This window comes from Carcharhinus amblyrhynchos, unplaced genomic scaffold, assembly GCF_965287045.1.
Source record: "Carcharhinus amblyrhynchos unplaced genomic scaffold, sCarAmb.v2.hapA scaffold_42, whole genome shotgun sequence".
NCBI classification, from domain to species: domain Eukaryota; kingdom Metazoa; phylum Chordata; class Chondrichthyes; order Carcharhiniformes; family Carcharhinidae; genus Carcharhinus; species Carcharhinus amblyrhynchos.
In genome coordinates this window covers 3,264,291-3,282,936 of record NW_027649783.1, presented here as the reverse complement: position 1 = coordinate 3,282,936, position 18,646 = coordinate 3,264,291, and the positions used below count along the sequence as shown (strand labels likewise).

Sequence of the window (18,646 nt, the reverse complement as noted above, 5' to 3'; positions counted from 1 at the left end):
ATAAAATGGTGCAAACAGACTGATGTTTCAAAAAGGTTTGTTTTTTAGTTAATTATTGATGGGATTTTGTATTTCTTGATTGAGAAATATATTTGCAAACTTTCCAAAAATAAATTTATTTTCGGCTTGTTTTCAGATAAACCCAGAGTGAAAATGAGAAACTGCCGGATCCAGGTTAACTCTAGACTGGGGAAGGAGAGAAAGGGAGATTCTCCATTCCCGATCAGAATAATTTCCCAAAGGGATTTGTTCTTTTCCCCTTTGGGGACTTTTCCAATTTGAAATGAAATCGGTGGGAAGCTGAGAATTTGGGCTTTTCCGCCCTCACTCCGTGGAGGCTCCGGATTGGTCAGTTCAGCAGATTTCTGATTGGTCATATGGACAAGATGCTGAGAGGTAGCAACAAAGTGACCAATCAGCAATGTGGGCCCTCCATTCCTCCCGGAGCTAGAAGAGAAGCGAAAGGGAGTGGATTTCAGCATTCTTTGTGAAAGGCTTTGGGAGATTGGGGAAATGTCTGGAAGAGGAAAGAGCAGCGGGAAAGTTCGGGCCAAGGCCAAGTCTCGCTCCTCCCGGGCTGGACTGCAGTTCCCGGTGGGCCGTGTTCACAGGCTCCTGAGAAAGGGCAACTATGCTGAGCGTGTGGGTGCCGGAGCCCCGGTCTATCTGGCTGCTGTGCTCGAGTATCTGACCGCTGAAATCCTGGAGCTGGCCGGGAACGCGGCCCGGGACAACAAGAAGACCCGCATCATCCCCAGACACCTGCAGCTGGCCGTCCGCAACGACGAGGAGCTCAACAAGCTGCTGGGAGGGGTGACCATCGCTCAGGGCGGGGTGCTGCCTAATATCCAGGCCGTGCTGCTGCCCAAGAAAAGCTCCGCCGTCTCCAGCAAGAGCAAGTGAAGCGGCCATTCTTTCATCTGATAACCCAAAGGCTCTTTTCAGAGCCACTCACTTTATCTGGAAAAGGGCGGCTTGGTGTCTATCGGTCAGATTCTGCACTGCTATTCACAGTCCAGCTGTTTCCCGCTTTGTTTTATCAATCCCTGTACCCATTATTGATACAGGTGTTTTAATACATGTAAATTTATGCTATTTATTGGAGAAACTTTTACACGTTAGAAACATCATTTCCAGCACCATGTCTGAGGTAATTATTTAAATACAAGTACACAATTACCCCAGCGTGAGAAACAGCATCAAAGATTGTCTGAAAAATACCCCAAACACAACGGCTCTTTTAAGAGCCACTCACAATCTCTGTGAAAAAGCTGCACCATCTTTTTCCCTTATTGAGTTAATGAGAAATCTTTTTCTGGAGGATAGAGATTTGTCCCGTTACAGAATGCTGTGAATGGGACTTCATACCCGCCCCTTACACACACTTTCACACTGAAGGGACAATCAAACTGAACTGAGAGCGGATTATAAACCCCAGTCTGGGATTTGTCACGGACAATGAGGCGCAGAACAATATCAGGATGTAATTACTTACATTTAACGATAACTATATTCAGTTTCAGAATAAGGTTCTTTTTTCACTCTCTAGTTACCTAGGCACCGCTCCGGGAACAGAGTAAAGGCGGGAATGAAGAGGTTATTCTCGGGCTGATCTGTTTATTCCACAGTTTTCCCAGAGGACGGAATCAGTGAGATTTGTACACACACAGGACCTGAGTCCATTGCAGCGCTTTAAGATCCGCTTCCCCCCCCCCCCCGGGCCCTCCCTATTCTCCGGACACAAAGCTGCCTGTCCCACCGGCGGGATAGGGCCGGGGATTCTCTCCACACTTCCCATTGGAACATTCCCGGCCGCTTTCAGGGGAGAGGATCAGAAATCAGCCGTTTCTCTCTGTCCCTGTGAAGCCTGTGTGAAGGGGGTTGGTTGGGAATCTCTCTGTTTCTGCTTTTCCACTGAGCTGAGATTTGCTCGGTTTTAAATTGCTGAGCGGGGTCTGATTCCCGCCGGTTCCAGATAAGAGATTGAGACATTCAAACTGTTCCTAAAATAGCGGCAGGATTCAGTGAGGGGAAAATACAATAAACAGATGAGAAAGTGTGAGATTGAAATAGTTTCCTGAACATTAAGGCGTTCGGTTATTTTGTATTTTTCCTGCACTGAAATTGGCGGGTTTTTCCCATTTGAAAATGTAAACCAATCAAAACCTCCCATTTCTACTCCCTCGCTTTGTGATTGGTTAAGAATTGGATAGAAACAAGAGCGACCAATCAGAGCTGGAGTCTGGCTGCAGCCTCACAAACCGCTCCCAATGATTATTAATAGAGATGAAACTGCCCCAATCTGGATTGGAGTTATTCAATGGACTTTGTTTTCACAGAGAAATATTTGAAGAAATCAGGTATTTCCTCCACACAAGTTCCAGGGGAGAGCGTCGCCAGCTCCTTCTCACACACAGTCCGAGCTCAGAGACACAGACAGCTCATCAGTTCCACAGTCTCCGAGAACACTAATCATTTCAGAGGCACATTTTCAATCCAACAGGAATGACAGCCGCTGTGTCCCGATCATGTCCAGTTCTCGTACCAGGGTGGCCGAGTGGTTAAGGCGTTGGACTTAAGATCCAATGGACATATGTCCGCGTGGGTTCAAACCCCACTCCTGGTAGAAGGATTTTTAATACTGCATTCTGCACCCTCTCCTCTCCTTCTCCCCTATATATTGTGTGAATGGTATGCTTGATCTGTATAGCACGCAGGAAACCAGAGTTTTCACAGCTTAATACTGCATGTCCCAATAAGAAATCAAATCAAAATCAGTACCGCTGATCGGGGGATCCATCAATCCCAGTCCAAACTATTATCAGATCATCACTGTATCAATCCCACAATAGAGCAGTTTTAACTCCAAATTAAATATCTGATGAAACGGTATTTCGGTTAAATGTCACACAATTAACCTTCATAAGGTACTTTGAGATTCGAGTTAAATCCCAGTCATATCACCCACATCAGGGGTTTGGAAGTGGCTGTACTAATCCCCATAGTGTATTCTCACAAATACATTAGATACAAATGTGAAATTCAATCTCAGATTGAGATATTCTGACAGTGAGTATAACCTGAGATACAAACTCAGATTCCAGTTGAAAACTCACTCTGGTTATGAAACTAAAAGTTACAATTTCAATTTGATGACTATGAAATGACCCATAAATTATAAACTAATCCTAACCCCTCACTCACACTGAGCCTGATGGAAGACACTGTACCAATTCCAGACTGAGTTCCATTTTACATTCATGTCAAAATTCTTACTCAGAATCAGACTGAGTGTCACAGACCAAATCAATGTGAATAACCTGAGTGAAACTTGTATAACAATCCAGTATCAGATTGAAGGATACATTATCTTGCACAATTGTGTTCAGATTTAATGCTGGGCTGAAACTCACTCACATTGTTTGCTGAAAACATACTGCATCAGTGGCTGTTTCTGTGTTGGAAAATGATTTGGAATTAATCCAAATTGATAACTTGTCCCAGAGATTGAAGGTTATTTAATTAATCCCATACTCACACTAAATCCCAAAGACAGATAAATAAGAGAATAGTTCTGAATCACATATTCAGCATCAACAGCTGAAAAATCCAGGTTGTTTCCTGCTCTCACTCACAGGAGCTGAGTCTGAGTGATATGAAATAAATCACACACACCAAATGTATCACTGAGAGATTTGGAAACAACCAAAGGCTCACACAGACTAATGGATACAAATGGAAGATTAGATAGAGAGAGACGTGGACGAAAAATCCCAAATGAAACTCGCAGTTTTAGCAGCATCATAGACTTATACACAGAGTTAATTCCACTGATAGCTACAGCAGGAAGCTGATGTTCTACAAACAGGGAAATTAAAGCACATGTTCCACAAACAGCCCCAGGGGATTTAATGTTACGGATGGTTCCCACAGTTACATAAAATGCTCACAGACAAAGAAGCCATTGGCAGATCTAGACTCATCCAACCCACACACTTTATAAGAGTCTGACAGATCCATATAACTGACCCCCTCAGAAACAACACCAGACAAATTCAAATACAGAATGGAACCAGATACTTAAACATGTGAATTGATTGCAAAACCAATTGTGTGTCTTGGACAGCCCAAAGCTACGGGGATGTGGTGAAACATGAGGACAAATCCTATCATATCCACCACCAGGCAGGTCGCAACTGCACAAATAATAGCAAATTACTGCAGATGCTGGAATCTGAAACTAAAAGAGAAAATGCTGGAAAATCTCAGCAGGTGTGGCAGCATCCGTAAGATGTCAAAGGACTTTGACAAAGGGTCATCTGGACTCGAAATGTCAGCTCTTTTCTCTCCTTATAGATGCTGCCAAACCTACAGAGATTTTCTCATTTTGTCGTTACTGCACAATGTGATTCTGCAATGGGGCAACACTTACTAAATAATCCTGATTCTGCTCAGAATTACATTGACAATATGATCAGAAGAGCAGAGTTTTTTTTTAAAGTGACCTCCTCTTTAAGACAGAGGTGAGGAGGAACCTTTTTCATCAGTTGATTTTTTTTTACTTTCTTCATTCATGGGATTAGGGCATCACAGGCTCGGCCGGGATTTATTGCCCGTCCATAATTGCCCTGGGATAGGCAGCGCTGAACTGCAACCTTCAACTGCTGTCACCAATGTCATGTAGGTACACACACAGTGCGGTTTGGAGGTGGTTGGGGGAGAGGAGGGGGGTGGTGGGTGGCTGTTGGGGAGTGAGAAGACCTACTGGCACTGAAGGAATGGCAATATATTTCCAAGTCCTGATGGTGAGTGGTTTGGAGGGAGATTTCTAATTGGTGTTGTTCTGATGTGTCTGCTGCCCTTTTCCTCTAGGCCACAGTCATGGTGGGTTTGGAAGATGTTGTCAAATGAGCCTTTGTGAATTCAGGCAATGCATTTTGTGGAAGGTACACACTGCTGCCCCTGTCTGTCAGTGGTAATATAAGCAGACTTGTGACTAATAAATATTCTTTAATTTTAACTTTTGGTGGAGGCAGCGACTCTTTGTGGATGGGAAGCGAATGAAATCAGATACTTTGTACTGGATGGTGTCAAACTTCTAGTGTTGTTGGAGCTGCATTCACCCAGGCAAGTTACATCTGGAAAACAGGTACTCCGGGTTCCTTCCACAGTCCAAAGACGTGCAGGCCGGGCGGATTGGCCATGCTAGATTACCCTTTGTGTGGTTAAAAAAAAGAGAAGGTTAGGTAGATTAGCGGGGTGGGTGGGTGGGACTCTGACTATAGGGCATGGATGGGATGCTCTGTCGGAGATTCGGTGCAATTTAAATGGGCCGAATGGCCTCCTTCAGAATTGTAGGGGTTATGTGATTTTGGTCTTTTGACTGTGTCAGAACTGCCCTGATAATAAAAGGGGGAAAGACGTGTTTGTAGCCTTTACATCAGTGAGCTTTTGGCAGATTAGATTGTGTATTGTCAGCGAGAGTTGATGAAGATAACTGTGTCCTGGAAAAAAATAGCAGAGTTACTTTTGGGGAACAGAGAAATGATCTTTTTAAACTGATCCTGAAAATGTAAATAGCAGAGAATGGTTTCGATCCATCGACCTCTGGGTTATGGGCCCAGCACGCTTCCGCTGCGCCACTCTGCTACAAGCTAATAAGTTCCTCGTTATTATTGTTGCGCAGTATCAGGACAAAAATCTCACTGTCGTATTGCAGTTTAATGACGGCAAATATGCTCCGCCTGGCGGCACAATTCCACTGTCTAACACACAAAGAATGGAACACACACAAAAGCAGCGCCAGATTGTCAGGAGACAGAAGATCTTTCACAGGCAAAGCAGAATGGACCGATTGCTCATTTGTGTAAACTGTTCATGAAAAGTTCAGGCATGATTTTATTGAATGGAGGAACAGGCTCGAGAGGACAAATGGCCGACTCCTGCTCCAAGCTTTTATGTTCTTAGATTCTTCTCTGGATCCAATACTATTTAATTTATTTTGTTACCCATGATTGGGCCACTTTTCCAGTTATGTTTACGTGCCAGAAAGGAATGTATAACTCTTTAATTGCAGACACCTCTGCCTTAAATATTAGTCATTTCTTATCCACCGTCATGCCATTGAATGGATCTATTAATCCATAATCTATTTTAGCAAACACACCTCTCATACCTTCCTAGTTTACTTTATTAAGATTTAGGATGTTATTTCAGGATTGGACTTGTGTCACGTTTATGGACTGATGGTAGCTGTTCCACAAAGCAGTCAGTTAATCCGTCACATTGTTAGTAGTGAAATTTTGCAAAAAATATAATGTTGAAAAAGCTATTTCTGCTGCTTGTAGACACTGAACTGTCAGGAGAGATAATGCAATATTCCATTCAAAAACTTATGATATTTCTTCCCTTTCCTGAGCCAATCCTCTCACTGTTCTGTGGCCAGCAGGACTCTCAAGTGTGTCGCTCCCCTGTCCCACACTTGGAACATTTTCAATCACTCCACAAGGATGAGTAATTTCTGATAAGAGTTTCTAGTCAGCTGCCATTTTCATTCTGCACCTTACTTTCACACGGATCATTCTGTCCTCGGTCTTTCCTGGTATTCAGAGCTCCTCTCCTCCATTCAGGTTTTTCTACCTTTATACATCTGGTAATTGTCCCTTTCAACTGTGTGACTAAATCTTATTATTTAATGCATGTGTGGTCCAATTGGTCACAGACATTCTATTTCCTTTGTTTTTTTTTCACATGAGTCCCTCTCCTCTCCATTTGCCTATAATGCATTACATTTATAACTTCCACCAATCTGATGAAAAGATGTTGATCTGAAATCTTTGCCATTAACTTTGTTCGTCTCAGCAGCAGCTCACTTGTTACATAATTGCAGAACTTTGAAATTAAATTCATACTTCCTGCATTCATACTGTCTGAACTCGGGAATCAGGTTGAGAGGAGTTTGGAGAGAATGGATTAAAATCATGATTGGTTTCAATAGAGTAAATGTAAATAAAATGTTTCTGTGAAACAACGGCACAAGTTTGTTGTGAATGGTATAAAATAATTAATAAGAACATCAGGGAACACATTTGTCGTTGGGCAGCAAAGTTGCTGTGATCCTGAACATGATGCCTGTAATCGAAGCCAATTGGGACAAAAAGTAAAAGTTAAAATACCATTGGACAAATAAGGATAGAAATACATTTTGAGGCTGTAATTTAGATAAGAGGAAGTATTGCAGTGAACGGAGGGGAAATCTCGTTCAGAGTTTAAATATATTTTATGTTCTGTTTTATTCAATGTAATGGAGGCCTGGAGGACCCAGGATTCAGCGCGCGAGTGAATACGGTCTATCTCATTCAGATTGGTCCGCACGGCGCAGGCGCCATTAGGCCGCGTCCCCGGGTCCCGTCTGTCCGCGCGGAGCATGCGCGGTGCGGCTCCCCAAAGCTGAACGGGGCCGCGCGCAGCCGCAGTAACACCGAGTCAGAGGCGCCCGGGGCCCGGCGGAGGTGCGGGGAGGGAGCCGGGGGAGCGGCACCATGAAGCGGATGGTGCAGCGAGGCCATCCTCACCGCCCCATATGGAACAGTGTGAGTGAGAGGAAACAGAGAGGAGTGGGTAATGGGTGTGTTTCAGACTGGAGGAAGGTTTCCAGTGGAGTTCCCCAGGGCTCGGTGTTAGGAGCCCTGCTCTTCCTGATATATATTAATGACACACACCTTGGTGTACAGGACACAAGCTCAACATTTCCACACGCCCCCAAACCTGGAGGCATTGGCAACTGTGAGGAGGAAAGTGGGAAACTCCCAAAGGACACAGGCAGCTTGGTGGAATGGGAGACAAGTGGCAGTGGGGAAAGTTCCAGCACCGATTGCCCCGCGGCTGCCCCTGGGGATCATGCCCACTCTCAGTGCCCGGGCAAGGCAGTGTGTTGGATAGAGCACTTTCTGGGGCGCGGAGAATTGTTTTCATTCATGTGATATGTGTGTCACTGGCTTGGCCAACATTTATTGCACTAATTACCCTTGAACTGAGTGGCTTGTTAGGCCATTTCAGAGGGGATTTAAGAGTCAAAAACATACTGTGGGTCCAGAGTCACAGGTAACGACAGTTAATGTGGGTGAATTTCCTTCCCTAAAGGGGTATCAGTAAACCAAATGGGTTTTTTACAACATTGCCATCATTAGATCTTTAATTCGAAAGTGCTTGATAGAGCAGACACATCACGGTTTTGTTAAAGGGAAGTCGTGTCTGACAAATTTACTGGAGTTCTATGAGGATGTGTCTAGGGCGGTGGATAGAGGAGAACCGGTGGATGTGGTCTTTCTTGATTTTCAGAAGGCGTTTGACAAGGTACCTCACAAGAAGTTATTACAGAAGGTCAGGGGACATGGAGTTGGGGGTAGGGTGTTAGCGTGGATAGAAGATTGGTTGTCAAATAGGAGGCAGAGAGTGGGGGTCAATAGGTGCTATTCGGATTGGCGGATGGTGACTAGTGGAGTGCCCCAGGGGTCGGTGCTGGGGCCTCAGCTATTTACCATTTATACAGATGATCTGGAGAAGGTAACCGAGTGTAGGGTGTCGAAATTTGCTGATGACACCAAGATTGGTGGAATGGCAAATTGTGCGGAGGGTGTGGAGAGTCTGCAGAAGGATCTAGGTAGGCTGGGCGAATGGGCCAGGAAATGGCAAATGGAATTTAATGTTGGCAAATGCGAGGTGGTCCACTGTGGTAGGAATATTGGTAGGAAGGGTTATTACTTAAGTGGCGAAAAACAGCAGCAGGCGACGGTGCAGAGGGACCTCGGGGTCCTTGTGCATGAGTTGCAAAAACCCAGCTTGCAGGTGCAGCAGGTGGTCAGGAAGGCGAATGGGATGTTGGCCTTCATCGCGAGGGGGATTGAATATAAAAGTAGGGAGGTCTTGCTGCAGCTGTATAGGGCATTGGTGAGGCCGCAGCTGGAGTACTGTGTGCAGTTTTTGGCACCGTACTTACGCAAGGATTTTTTGGCCTTGGAGGGAGTGCAGAGGAGGTTTACTAGGCTGATGCCGGAGTTGAGGGGGTTGAGCTATGAGGAGAGGCTGAATAAATTAGGCTTGTACTCGTTAGAGTTTAGAAGAATGAGGGGAGATCTCATTGAGACGTATAAGATGATGAATGGGATGGATAGGATAGAGGTGGAGAGACTCTTCCCGCTCAGAAAGGACAGTAGGACTAGGGGGCACAGCCTCAAGATAAAGGGGAGGCAGTTTAGAACAGAGTTGAGGAGGAACTTCTTCACTCAAAGGGTGGTGAATCTCTGGAATTCTCTGCCCGTTGAAGTGGTGGAGGCTGCCTCGCTAAATATTTTTAAGACGCGGGTTGATGGGTTTTTGATAAGAGAGGGGATTAAGGGTTATGGGGAGAGGGCGGGAATGTGGAACTGAGCCACAACAGATCAGCCATGATCTTATTGAATGGCGGGGCAGGCTCGAAGGGCTAGATGGCCTACTCCTGCCCCTATTTCCTATTTCTTATGTTCTTATTCCAGATTTTAATTGAGCTCAAATTACACTATCTGCTGTGGTGATATTCAGGTCCCATTGAATTGCCCCTGGATCTCTGGGTCATTAGACCAGTGCCAATATCACTAGGACATTACCTCCTCACATGGGAACTGCAGCCGCCATTGACAGATATCAGCAAGTAGTTTATTGTGGGTTGATTGTCAGTGAGCTGAAACATGAACTCTGTTTCTCTCTCCACAGATGCTGCCTGACCTGTTGTATATTCCAGAACTTTCTCCTTGTTTCAGATGTCCAGTGTCCATCTGATTTCACCTGTGAATTATTGCAGCTGTTGCTCAGAAAACTGAGGCCTGATATAGACAAATTAAGAGTCATTTTGAATCAGGCTGGATGTTGGTTTTGGAATTCAGTCCCTCAGTTTCTGTGAAGGTAAGTTTTTTGTTTGGGTGACTTTGGTTTGTAGAAGCAGGAGAAATGGATGGCTTTAATTCTGGGTACATTTGAGAGCATCAGGTCCAAATACTTCTGATCAAAGATCATTAACTGTGATCATTCTGTACAATTACAGAAACATTGCAAACTTGCACACAATAAGTGCTGGACAGAGAATCAATTCCACATTCATATCCAGTATCAGACTGAATTAATTCCACACTGAAAAAACTGTAACAGAGACTGACAGAAAAAGGGTTAGTTCCACACACACAATACCAGAATATAAGGAGAAGGAGCAGGAGAAGGCCATTCAGCCCATCAGGCCTGTTCTGCCATTCAGTAAGATCATGGCTGATCTGATTGTGGCCTCAACTCCACTTCAGTACCTGTCCCCAAAACCCTTGATTCTCTTGTGTCTCAAAAATCTATCGAACTCTAGACTGAATCTATTGAATGACTAAAATTAAGGGTCCCTTTAGAGAAGTAATTCCTCCTAATCGCCATCTTAAATTGGAGATGCTTTATCTTTAACCTGTGCCTCCAGTTCTAGTTTCCCCCTATAAATGGCAACATCCCCCTCAGCATCTACACTGTCAAGCCCCTGAGAATCTTATATGTTTTAGTACAATCCTCTCTCATTCTTCTCCACTGAAAATTGGCCAGACTTGTTTAATTTTGCCTCATAAAATAACTCCTTCATCTCAGGAATCAGGCTCCACTCGCTACTGTTTGCTAAGCTGATCGTGACCCACTTCCATACACTAACAGACCCTGACACAGTCATTATTCTCGGATGATTGAGTCAATTCCACACCTACATACGGTAACAGAGATTGACAGAGTTAATATCACACTGCAGTAAAGGATAGAGAACACTTAATTTCAGTGTCACATACAAATCAGAGATGAACAGAGAGTTAATGCCCCATTCACACACAGTAATAGAGAATTACAGATACAGAAGTAAGTCTATATTCACACATACTAACAGAGATGGACAGAAAGGTAAAGGCTAAATTCAGCCCAGTCCCAGATGGCCATAGGCTGTTCTCCCCTTTCATGAATAACCCCAGCTGGTACAGGAATTGAACCCACGCTGTTGGAGTTACTCTGTGTCACAGCCCCACTGTCCAGCCAACTGAGCCAATCAACCCCCAGAATAGGACAGAGAGGTAATTGCACATTGAAACACAGGAACAGAGACTGGCTAATCGAGTTAACTCCACACTCACTTGCACTCATAGAGGCTGAGACATCAGAGAATTAATTCCATCCTCAAATAAACTGACAGGAAGAAATTTACTGTAATTCCAATGAAACACAGTAACAGAGGCTGACAGAGAGTGAATGGTGCTCTCGTACAGATTGACAGCAGGAATGAGTTAACTCCATATACAGTAACAGAGATGGACAGATACAGAGTTAATTTCACACACTCACACTATAACTCACACACTCACTTGAAGAATTCTTCTGACCTGAATCATACGGCCTCCTCATTGTTTCATTATATTTTCTATCATCCTCATCATCCAAGGAGCCCGGGCTTTGGTTCCCCTCCCTTTCACCCTGATCAGAATGTACTGAGTCTATACCTGAAATATCTCCTGAAAGATCACCCATCACTGTTACAGTTTTTCCTGTCAGATTTTGGCTCCATTTGACTCTGACTCAATCCCAGCTCCTCCCATTGAAGTTAGGCCTCTTCCAGTTCAAAAGTGTTACCTTAGATTGTTCCTTGCTAATATCAAGCTTGTGTTACAATGATCACTGTTACTCAAGTGACCAGCCACTAATACGTGGATCATGTGGCAACATTCCTGTCGGTCTGTGTGAAAATGCAGTTAATTCTATATCTGCAATGCATGATCTGCCTGCAGATTTGCTGCTCTATTTCTTTCTCACCACACCTCCCTTTTTCCTATGTGGCTATTTGTGTTTCTAACTCATCAACCTTATTCACCACACTGTCCCATGTGCCACCAAGGTTGCTGGCATAGTGGACAGTAAAGAAGGTTATCTAGGATTGCAACAGGGCTGATGAATGACAGATAGAGTTTAATTTAGATAAATGCGAGGCGATGCATTTTGGTAGATCAAACCAAGGCAGGACTTGGTCAGTTAATGGTAGGTACTGGGGAGAGTTATAGAACAGAGATTAAAGGGTACAGGTTAAAAGTTCCTTGAAAGTGGAGTCACAGGTGGACAGAATGATGAAGAAGGCGTTCAGCATTCCTGGTTTCATTGGTCAGAACATTGAATACAGGATTTGGGACGTCTTGTTGAAGTTGTTACAAAACGTTGATCAGGCTACACTTGGAATACTGTGTACAGTTTTGGTCACCCAATTATAGAAAGGGTATTATTAAACAAGACAGAGTCCAGAAAAGATTTACTGGGATGCTACTGGGACTTGATGGTTTGAGTTATAAGGAGAGATATACGGGGATATTTTTCTCTGGAAGGCTTAGGGGTGTTGTTATAGAGGTCGATAAAATAATGAGGGGCATAGAGCAGGTGGATAGTCAATATATTTTCCCAAAGGCAGAGGTTTAAGGTGAGAGGGGAGAGATCCAAAAGGGTCTGGAGGAGCAATTTTTTCACACAGTGTGGTGAGTGTCTGGAACAAGCTGCCAGAGGTAGTAGCAGAGGAGGTTGCCCATCCAGGCAAGTCGCCCTCCTTGGGTTGGCCTTTGAGAACGCTGCTCTGACATCTGCAATGGTGACCTTAGATACAAGTTCATCCGAGGCTTCCAGAGCGGAGGGCGTACTCTCACTGAGCTCTTTCTCAAAATGGGCACAGAATGCATTGAGCTCAATTGCGATGCATTGAGCATTGAGCCGGTGATTTTATTTCCTTCTCTAGATATTCCCCTTTTCTACTTCTATATAGTGGTGCCCATCCCCCTGCCAGGTTAGTGCAGACCCTCCCCATCCACACGAGTGACCCTCCCCATGAGGACACAGGGGCATTGAGAACAGAATCATACAAGTTACACTGAGCCTTTAGAAAGCTCTGATTGGATCACAGCTGGAGGATTGAGTCCAGTTCTGCTCAGCACACTTGAGGAAACGTGTGAGGATCATTCAGCGGGTGCAGAGGAGATTGACCAGAATGGTTTCAGCAATGAGGGGGTTTTAGCCACAAAGTTGAGTTGGAGAAGCTGGGGTTGATCTTTTTGGAGTAAAGCAGATTGAGGGGGAGATCTGATCGAGGTGGACAGGATTATGGCAGGTGTGGATCAGGTAGACAAAGAAAACTGATCCCATTCACTGATAGTACACGGACTAGGGGACACAGGGTGAAGGTTTTGGGAAGAGACAGAGAGAGGATGTGTGGGAGAACTTTTCATGCAGCGAATAACAACCTGGAAGTTGCTGCCTCTGAGGGTGGAAGCAGAGACAATGAATCATTTCAAAGAGGAATTTGGATGGACATTTGAGGGAAATAAACTTGTCAGGCTATGGGGATAGAGCAGGGGAATGGGACTGACTGGATTGTTGTATGGAGAAGCCAGCATGGACTGGATGTGGTGAACTGTCTCCTTGTGCACTGTAATGATTCTAGTTCCAGTCTCCCCTGGTTTGCTGTAATTGGACAGTGAAGATTGGAAACAGAGGCAGACAGTCAGGATGTGGGGAGTTAGACAAAGAGCAGCTCTCGCAGGGACCGGGTGAGAACGAGGATGGACACGTTTTAAACAGAGACTGTTTGGTTTTGATTACTATCTGGTTAATCACACCGGAGCAATGAATGGAAATTCAAACGTTATCCCATTCATGGAGCAGTGCAGGGTTTCAGTTCTATCTGAATGTCATTGAATTGTCATAGCGCCTACCACCACTGATCATACTTCTCGTACAGACACTGAGGACTGCAGTCACACATTGACAATGTTTGTATCACTGGGTTTCCTTTGTGACTGTTCATTATGATGATGTACTGAGATTTATAAATTACTGAAACTGCTCTTTTAAATTTATTTGCGAGATTAGAGATCCTCTGACCTCGGAAGGAAGACCCTGACCTGCAGTGACCCGGAGAACCCGAACACGTGGACCCAGCCGTGACCCCAGAGACCCCGTCCGCCAACCGGCCTTCAACCTGTCCACACCGGAGTGTGGTGTGAACACCCTCCGAACTGGAACCGCAGCCCGACAGTGACCCGGAACTCCCCCCCACTCAGACCCGACTGCCGAGGCAGGACCCGTGACCATGGCAACAAATCCTCCACCCACACACCAACCAAAGCGCAAACAGGACCCAGCTACACCCTCGATACCACAGACTAAACACCGTCTGGCAGGCAGGACAGGGAGCAGCCACCCCAGGAAGCGGGGGAAACGCGCAGGCCTGCAGGTGAGACTCAAACAATGTGGTTCCAAGACCCCCCTCCCCAGCTCACTCCTGGCAAATGTTCAATCTCTGCAAAACAATCTCGATGAACTGAAAACCAGACTCACTTTTCAAAGGGAACTGAGAGACTGCTGTGTGCTGTGTTTCACAGAGACACAGATCACACCTGCTTCACCGGGCAGTGTCGTACAACCACAGGGCTTCTCCGTCCACCGAATGGACCTTACAGCAGCCTCAGATCAGGCTCGCGCAGGTAGCGTCTGCCTTCTAATCAACACCTCTTGGTGCTCCGATGTCACAACACTGGCGAGTTTCTGCTCCCCGGACCTAGAATATCTGATGCTGAAATGCTGCCCCGATAACCTTCCGCAGGAGTTCACCTCTGTTATCCTGACAGCAGTTTACATTCCACCCCAGGCAGATGTGAAGGTCGCGCTGGATGAAATATCTACCGCCACAAACGGCCTTGAGACAAAATATCCCGAGGCTTTGTTCATCCAGGCCGGGGACTTCAACCAGACCAATCTCAAGAGTGTCCTACCAAAGTACTACCAACATGTCACCTGTCCCACCAGAGGCACAAACATCCTCGAGCACTGCTACACAAAAATCAAACATGCCTACCGTTCTATCGCCCGCCCAAACTTTGGCAAATCAGATCACAAGGCCGTGCTCCTGCTCCCAGCTTCCAGGCAAAAAACTGAAGCAGGAGAATCCGATTAAAGAAAGTCCGGCATTGTTGGTCTGCGGAATGGGATGATCTCCTACATGACTGTTTCGAGTCAATGGCTGGTCAATACTTAAAAACTCAGCAAGCACCCTGAATGTTTACTTCACCACAATAACTGACTTCATTAGTATTGCATAGAAGACTGAGCCAAAGGAGCAAATCCATGTGTTTCCCGACCGGAAAGTGTGGATGAACAGGGATATTCACTGCTTCCTGAAGTCCAGCTCCAAAGCATTTCCAGTCAGGGGACCCTGAACTGGAACAAATCCAGATGTGATCTACAGAGAACCATCACAGCTGCCAAGTGCCAGTACCGGACCAAGCTCGAGTCCCAGGCTCGCCACATGGACTCGCACCGTTTGTGGGAAGGTCTGAAAGACACAACAGGTTACCAGATGAAGGTGTGTAGAATTGCCAGTGACGATGCCCCCCTCCCTGATGAGCTCAATGCATTCTATGCCTGTTTTGAGGATGCCCTCCACTCTGAAAGCCTTGGCTGAACCTGTATCCGAGGTCACCATCACAGACTTCAGATCAGCCGCATTGAAAGTCATCCTGCGGAAAGCGACTGGCCCGGATGGGGTACAGGGACAGGCACTCAGATCCTGCGTGGAGCAGCTGGCGGGGGTATTCACAGACATCTTTAACCTCTCCTCACACCAATCTGAGGTCCCTACAGGCTTCAAGAAGATGGCCATCATCCCTGTAGCAAAGATAAGCCAGGCAGCGAGCCTCCATGACTATTGCCTGGTAGCTCTGACATCCATCATTATGAGGTGCTTCGAAAGGTTAGTCATGGCATGGATCAACTCCAGCCTCCCAGATTGCCTGGATCCACTACAGTTCACCTACTGCCGCAACAGATCCACAGTAGATGCCGTCTCCCTGACCGTATACTCAACCCTGGAACACCTGGATAACAAAGACACATGTCAGATTCCCATTTATTGATTCCAGCTCAGCCTTCAACACCATTATTCCTACAAAACCCATCTTCAAACTCCATGGCCGAGGGCTTGGCTCCTCCCTCTGTGACGGCATCCTAGATTTCCTAACCCACAGACCACAATGAGTAAAGATTGGCAACGACACCGCCTCCACGATTATCCTCAACACCAGTGCCTCACAAGGCTGTGTCCTCAACCCCTTACGATGCTCCTTATACACTTCTGACTGTGTGGCCAAATTCTGCTTCAACTCTATTTTCAAGTTCGCTGATGATACCACCATCATGGATTGGATCTCAAAAAATGATGAGACGGACTACAGGAATGAGATAGAGAATCTGGTAAATTAGTGTGACGACAATAATCTCTCTCTCAATGTCACCCAAACAAAGGGGATTGTCATTAACTTCAGGAAGTACAGTGGAGGACGTGCCCCTGTTTACATCAATGAGGATGAAATGGAAATTGTTGAGAGCTTCAGGTTTCTATGTGTCGAGATCATCAATGACTTATCCTGGTCCTTCCACGCTGACTCTATAGTTAAGTAAGACCGCTAAGTCACAGGAGGCTAAGGAAATTCAGCATTTCTGCTGTGACTCTCACCAAGTTTTACAGATGCACTGTAGATAATACCCTTTCCAGATATATCACAGCTCGGTATGGCTCCTGCTTTTACCAAGACCACCTTAAACTACAAACAGTTCTTATAGTAGTCCAGTCCATCACAGAAAGCAGCCTCCCATCCATTGCCTCCATGTGCACTTCCCATCACATCAGAAAAGCAGCAGCATAATCAAAGCCCCCAACACACCCCGGACATTCTCTCTTCCACCTTCTTCCAACAGGAATAAGATACAAAAGTCTGAGATCATGTACCAACCAACTCAATCTTCTCTGCTGCTATCAGACTTTTGAATGGACCTACTTTATATTGATCTTTCACTACAGATGAGTTATGAATGTAACACTACATTCTGCACTCTGTCATTCCTCTCTCCCCATGTACTCTCTGAATGGTATGCTTTGCTTGTATAACGCACAAGAAACAATACTTTTCACTGTATACCAATACATGTGACAACAGTAAATCACATTGAAAAAGGGCCTGTGTATTATTCCCTCACCTGTAATTGGGTTACAATGAGTCAATTATTCCTGACAGGCAAATCATTGAATCAATCCAGGTTAGTTTGAAGTTTCCTCCCCTGAGTTACAATGAACAGTGAGCTCCTCACACACAGTATGTATGTTCTCTATCAGAGTGCATCAGTTTCACAGTCTCAGGCAGCAGAACTGGTGCAGAAACATTTTCAATCCCACAATCAGAGCAGAACAGACAGACTTTGTTTCCGTGTCACCCCCAACTCAGTCCCACTGACAGGAAGATGCATAAATCCCAGTCCAATTTCCCAGCCCCTATCTGGGACACACACTGATTATTATAAGGATCTGTAGAAATTGGTACAAACTGAGTCTGAGGGACTGGATCGGGCTCCCTGTTTCCAGTGAAGGACACTGGGTTCTGACTGAAGACTAAACGGGAGTGTTTTCCTTCTGGGAATGCTGTGAACAGGGATGGATTCCCGCCCGGGACAGTTAGAAAGCGCTAGGAGGATTTGTTCTTTTCCCCTTTGGGGACTTTTCCAATTTGAAATGAAATCGGTGGGAAGCTGAGAATTTGGGCTTTTCCGCCCTCACTCCGTGGAGGCTCCGGATTGGTCAGTTCAGCAGATTTCTGATTGGTCATATGGACAAGATGCTGAGAGGTAGCAACAAAGTGACCAATCAGCAATGTGGGCCCTCCATTCCTCCCGGAGCTAGAAGAGAAGCGAAAGGGAGTGGATTTCAGCATTCTTTGTGAAAGGCTTTGGGAGATTGGGGAAATGTCTGGAAGAGGAAAGAGCAGCGGGAAAGTTCGGGCCAAGGCCAAGTCTCGCTCCTCCCGGGCTGGACTGCAGTTCCCGGTGGGCCGTGTTCACAGGCTCCTGAGAAAGGGCAACTATGCTGAGCGTGTGGGTGCCGGAGCCCCGGTCTATCTGGCTGCTGTGCTCGAGTATCTGACCGCTGAAATCCTGGAGCTGGCCGGGAACGCGGCCCGGGACAACAAGAAGACCCGCATCATCCCCAGACACCTGCAGCTGGCCGTCCGCAACGACGAGGAGCTCAACAAGCTGCTGGGAGGGGTGACCATCGCTCAGGGCGGGGTGCTGCCTAATATCCAGGCCGTGCTGCTGCCCAAGAAAACCTCCGCCGTCTCCAGCAAGAGCAAGTGAAGCGGCCATTCTTTCATCTGATAACCCAAAGGCTCTTTTCAGAGCCACTCACTTTATCTGGAAAAGGGCGGCCTGGTGTCTATCGGTCAGATTCTGCACTGCTATTCACAGTCCAGCTGTTTCCCGCTTTGTTCTATCAATCCCTACTATTGACACATAGAATGTTTTATTACAAGTTTCTGCTGTTTATTGGGGGAACCGTCCCAGTGAACTGAAATGATCCGATTTCCAATATAATTGTTTAAAGTGTGACAGTCTATGAGGACAGTCATCTGCAGCCCATCAGTTTTCAAAGCGAGTCATTGTATCTGGAAAAGTGTTAATTATTGTCTGTCCGAATGTACAAGTGTTTCTGTAATGGTGATATCGGTGTGAGGGGGTTACTGTTTGAGAC

At 45.7% G+C, this 18,646-nt stretch overlaps 1 protein-coding gene and 2 non-coding genes across 3 annotated transcripts; 2 read left to right on the top strand and 1 right to left on the bottom strand.

Annotated features, from left to right (window-relative positions):
- Positions 1 to 243: 243 nt before the first annotated feature.
- On the top strand, positions 244 to 18,400 carry LOC145335831 (uncharacterized). The gene is made up of 2 exons (XM_080181557.1): positions 244 to 899; positions 17,844 to 18,400. Exons 1-2 carry the CDS (start codon positions 514 to 516, stop codon positions 18,250 to 18,252), a joined length of 795 nt encoding a protein of 264 aa, XP_080037683.1. The 5' UTR covers positions 244 to 513; the 3' UTR covers positions 18,253 to 18,400.
- trnal-uaa (transfer RNA leucine (anticodon UAA)) lies at positions 2,544 to 2,626 on the top strand. Its single transcript has one exon. It is a non-coding gene; the product is annotated as a tRNA-Leu (tRNA).
- trnam-cau (transfer RNA methionine (anticodon CAU)) lies at positions 5,578 to 5,649 on the bottom strand. Its single transcript has one exon. It is a non-coding gene; the product is annotated as a tRNA-Met (tRNA).
- Positions 18,401 to 18,646: the final 246 nt, after the last annotated feature.

What these genes read in the sequence shown, in the direction of transcription:
- LOC145335831 (XM_080181557.1), top strand. Translation starts at nt 514, where the DNA reads ATGTCTGGAAGAGGAAAGAGCAGCGGGAAAGTTCGGGCCAAGGCCAAG. An exon ending in GCCGTCTCCAGCAAGAGCAA is followed by an intron (nt 900 to 17,843) that starts GTGAAGCGGCCA and finishes TCTTTGTGAAAG; the next exon opens with GCTTTGGGAGATTGGGGAAA.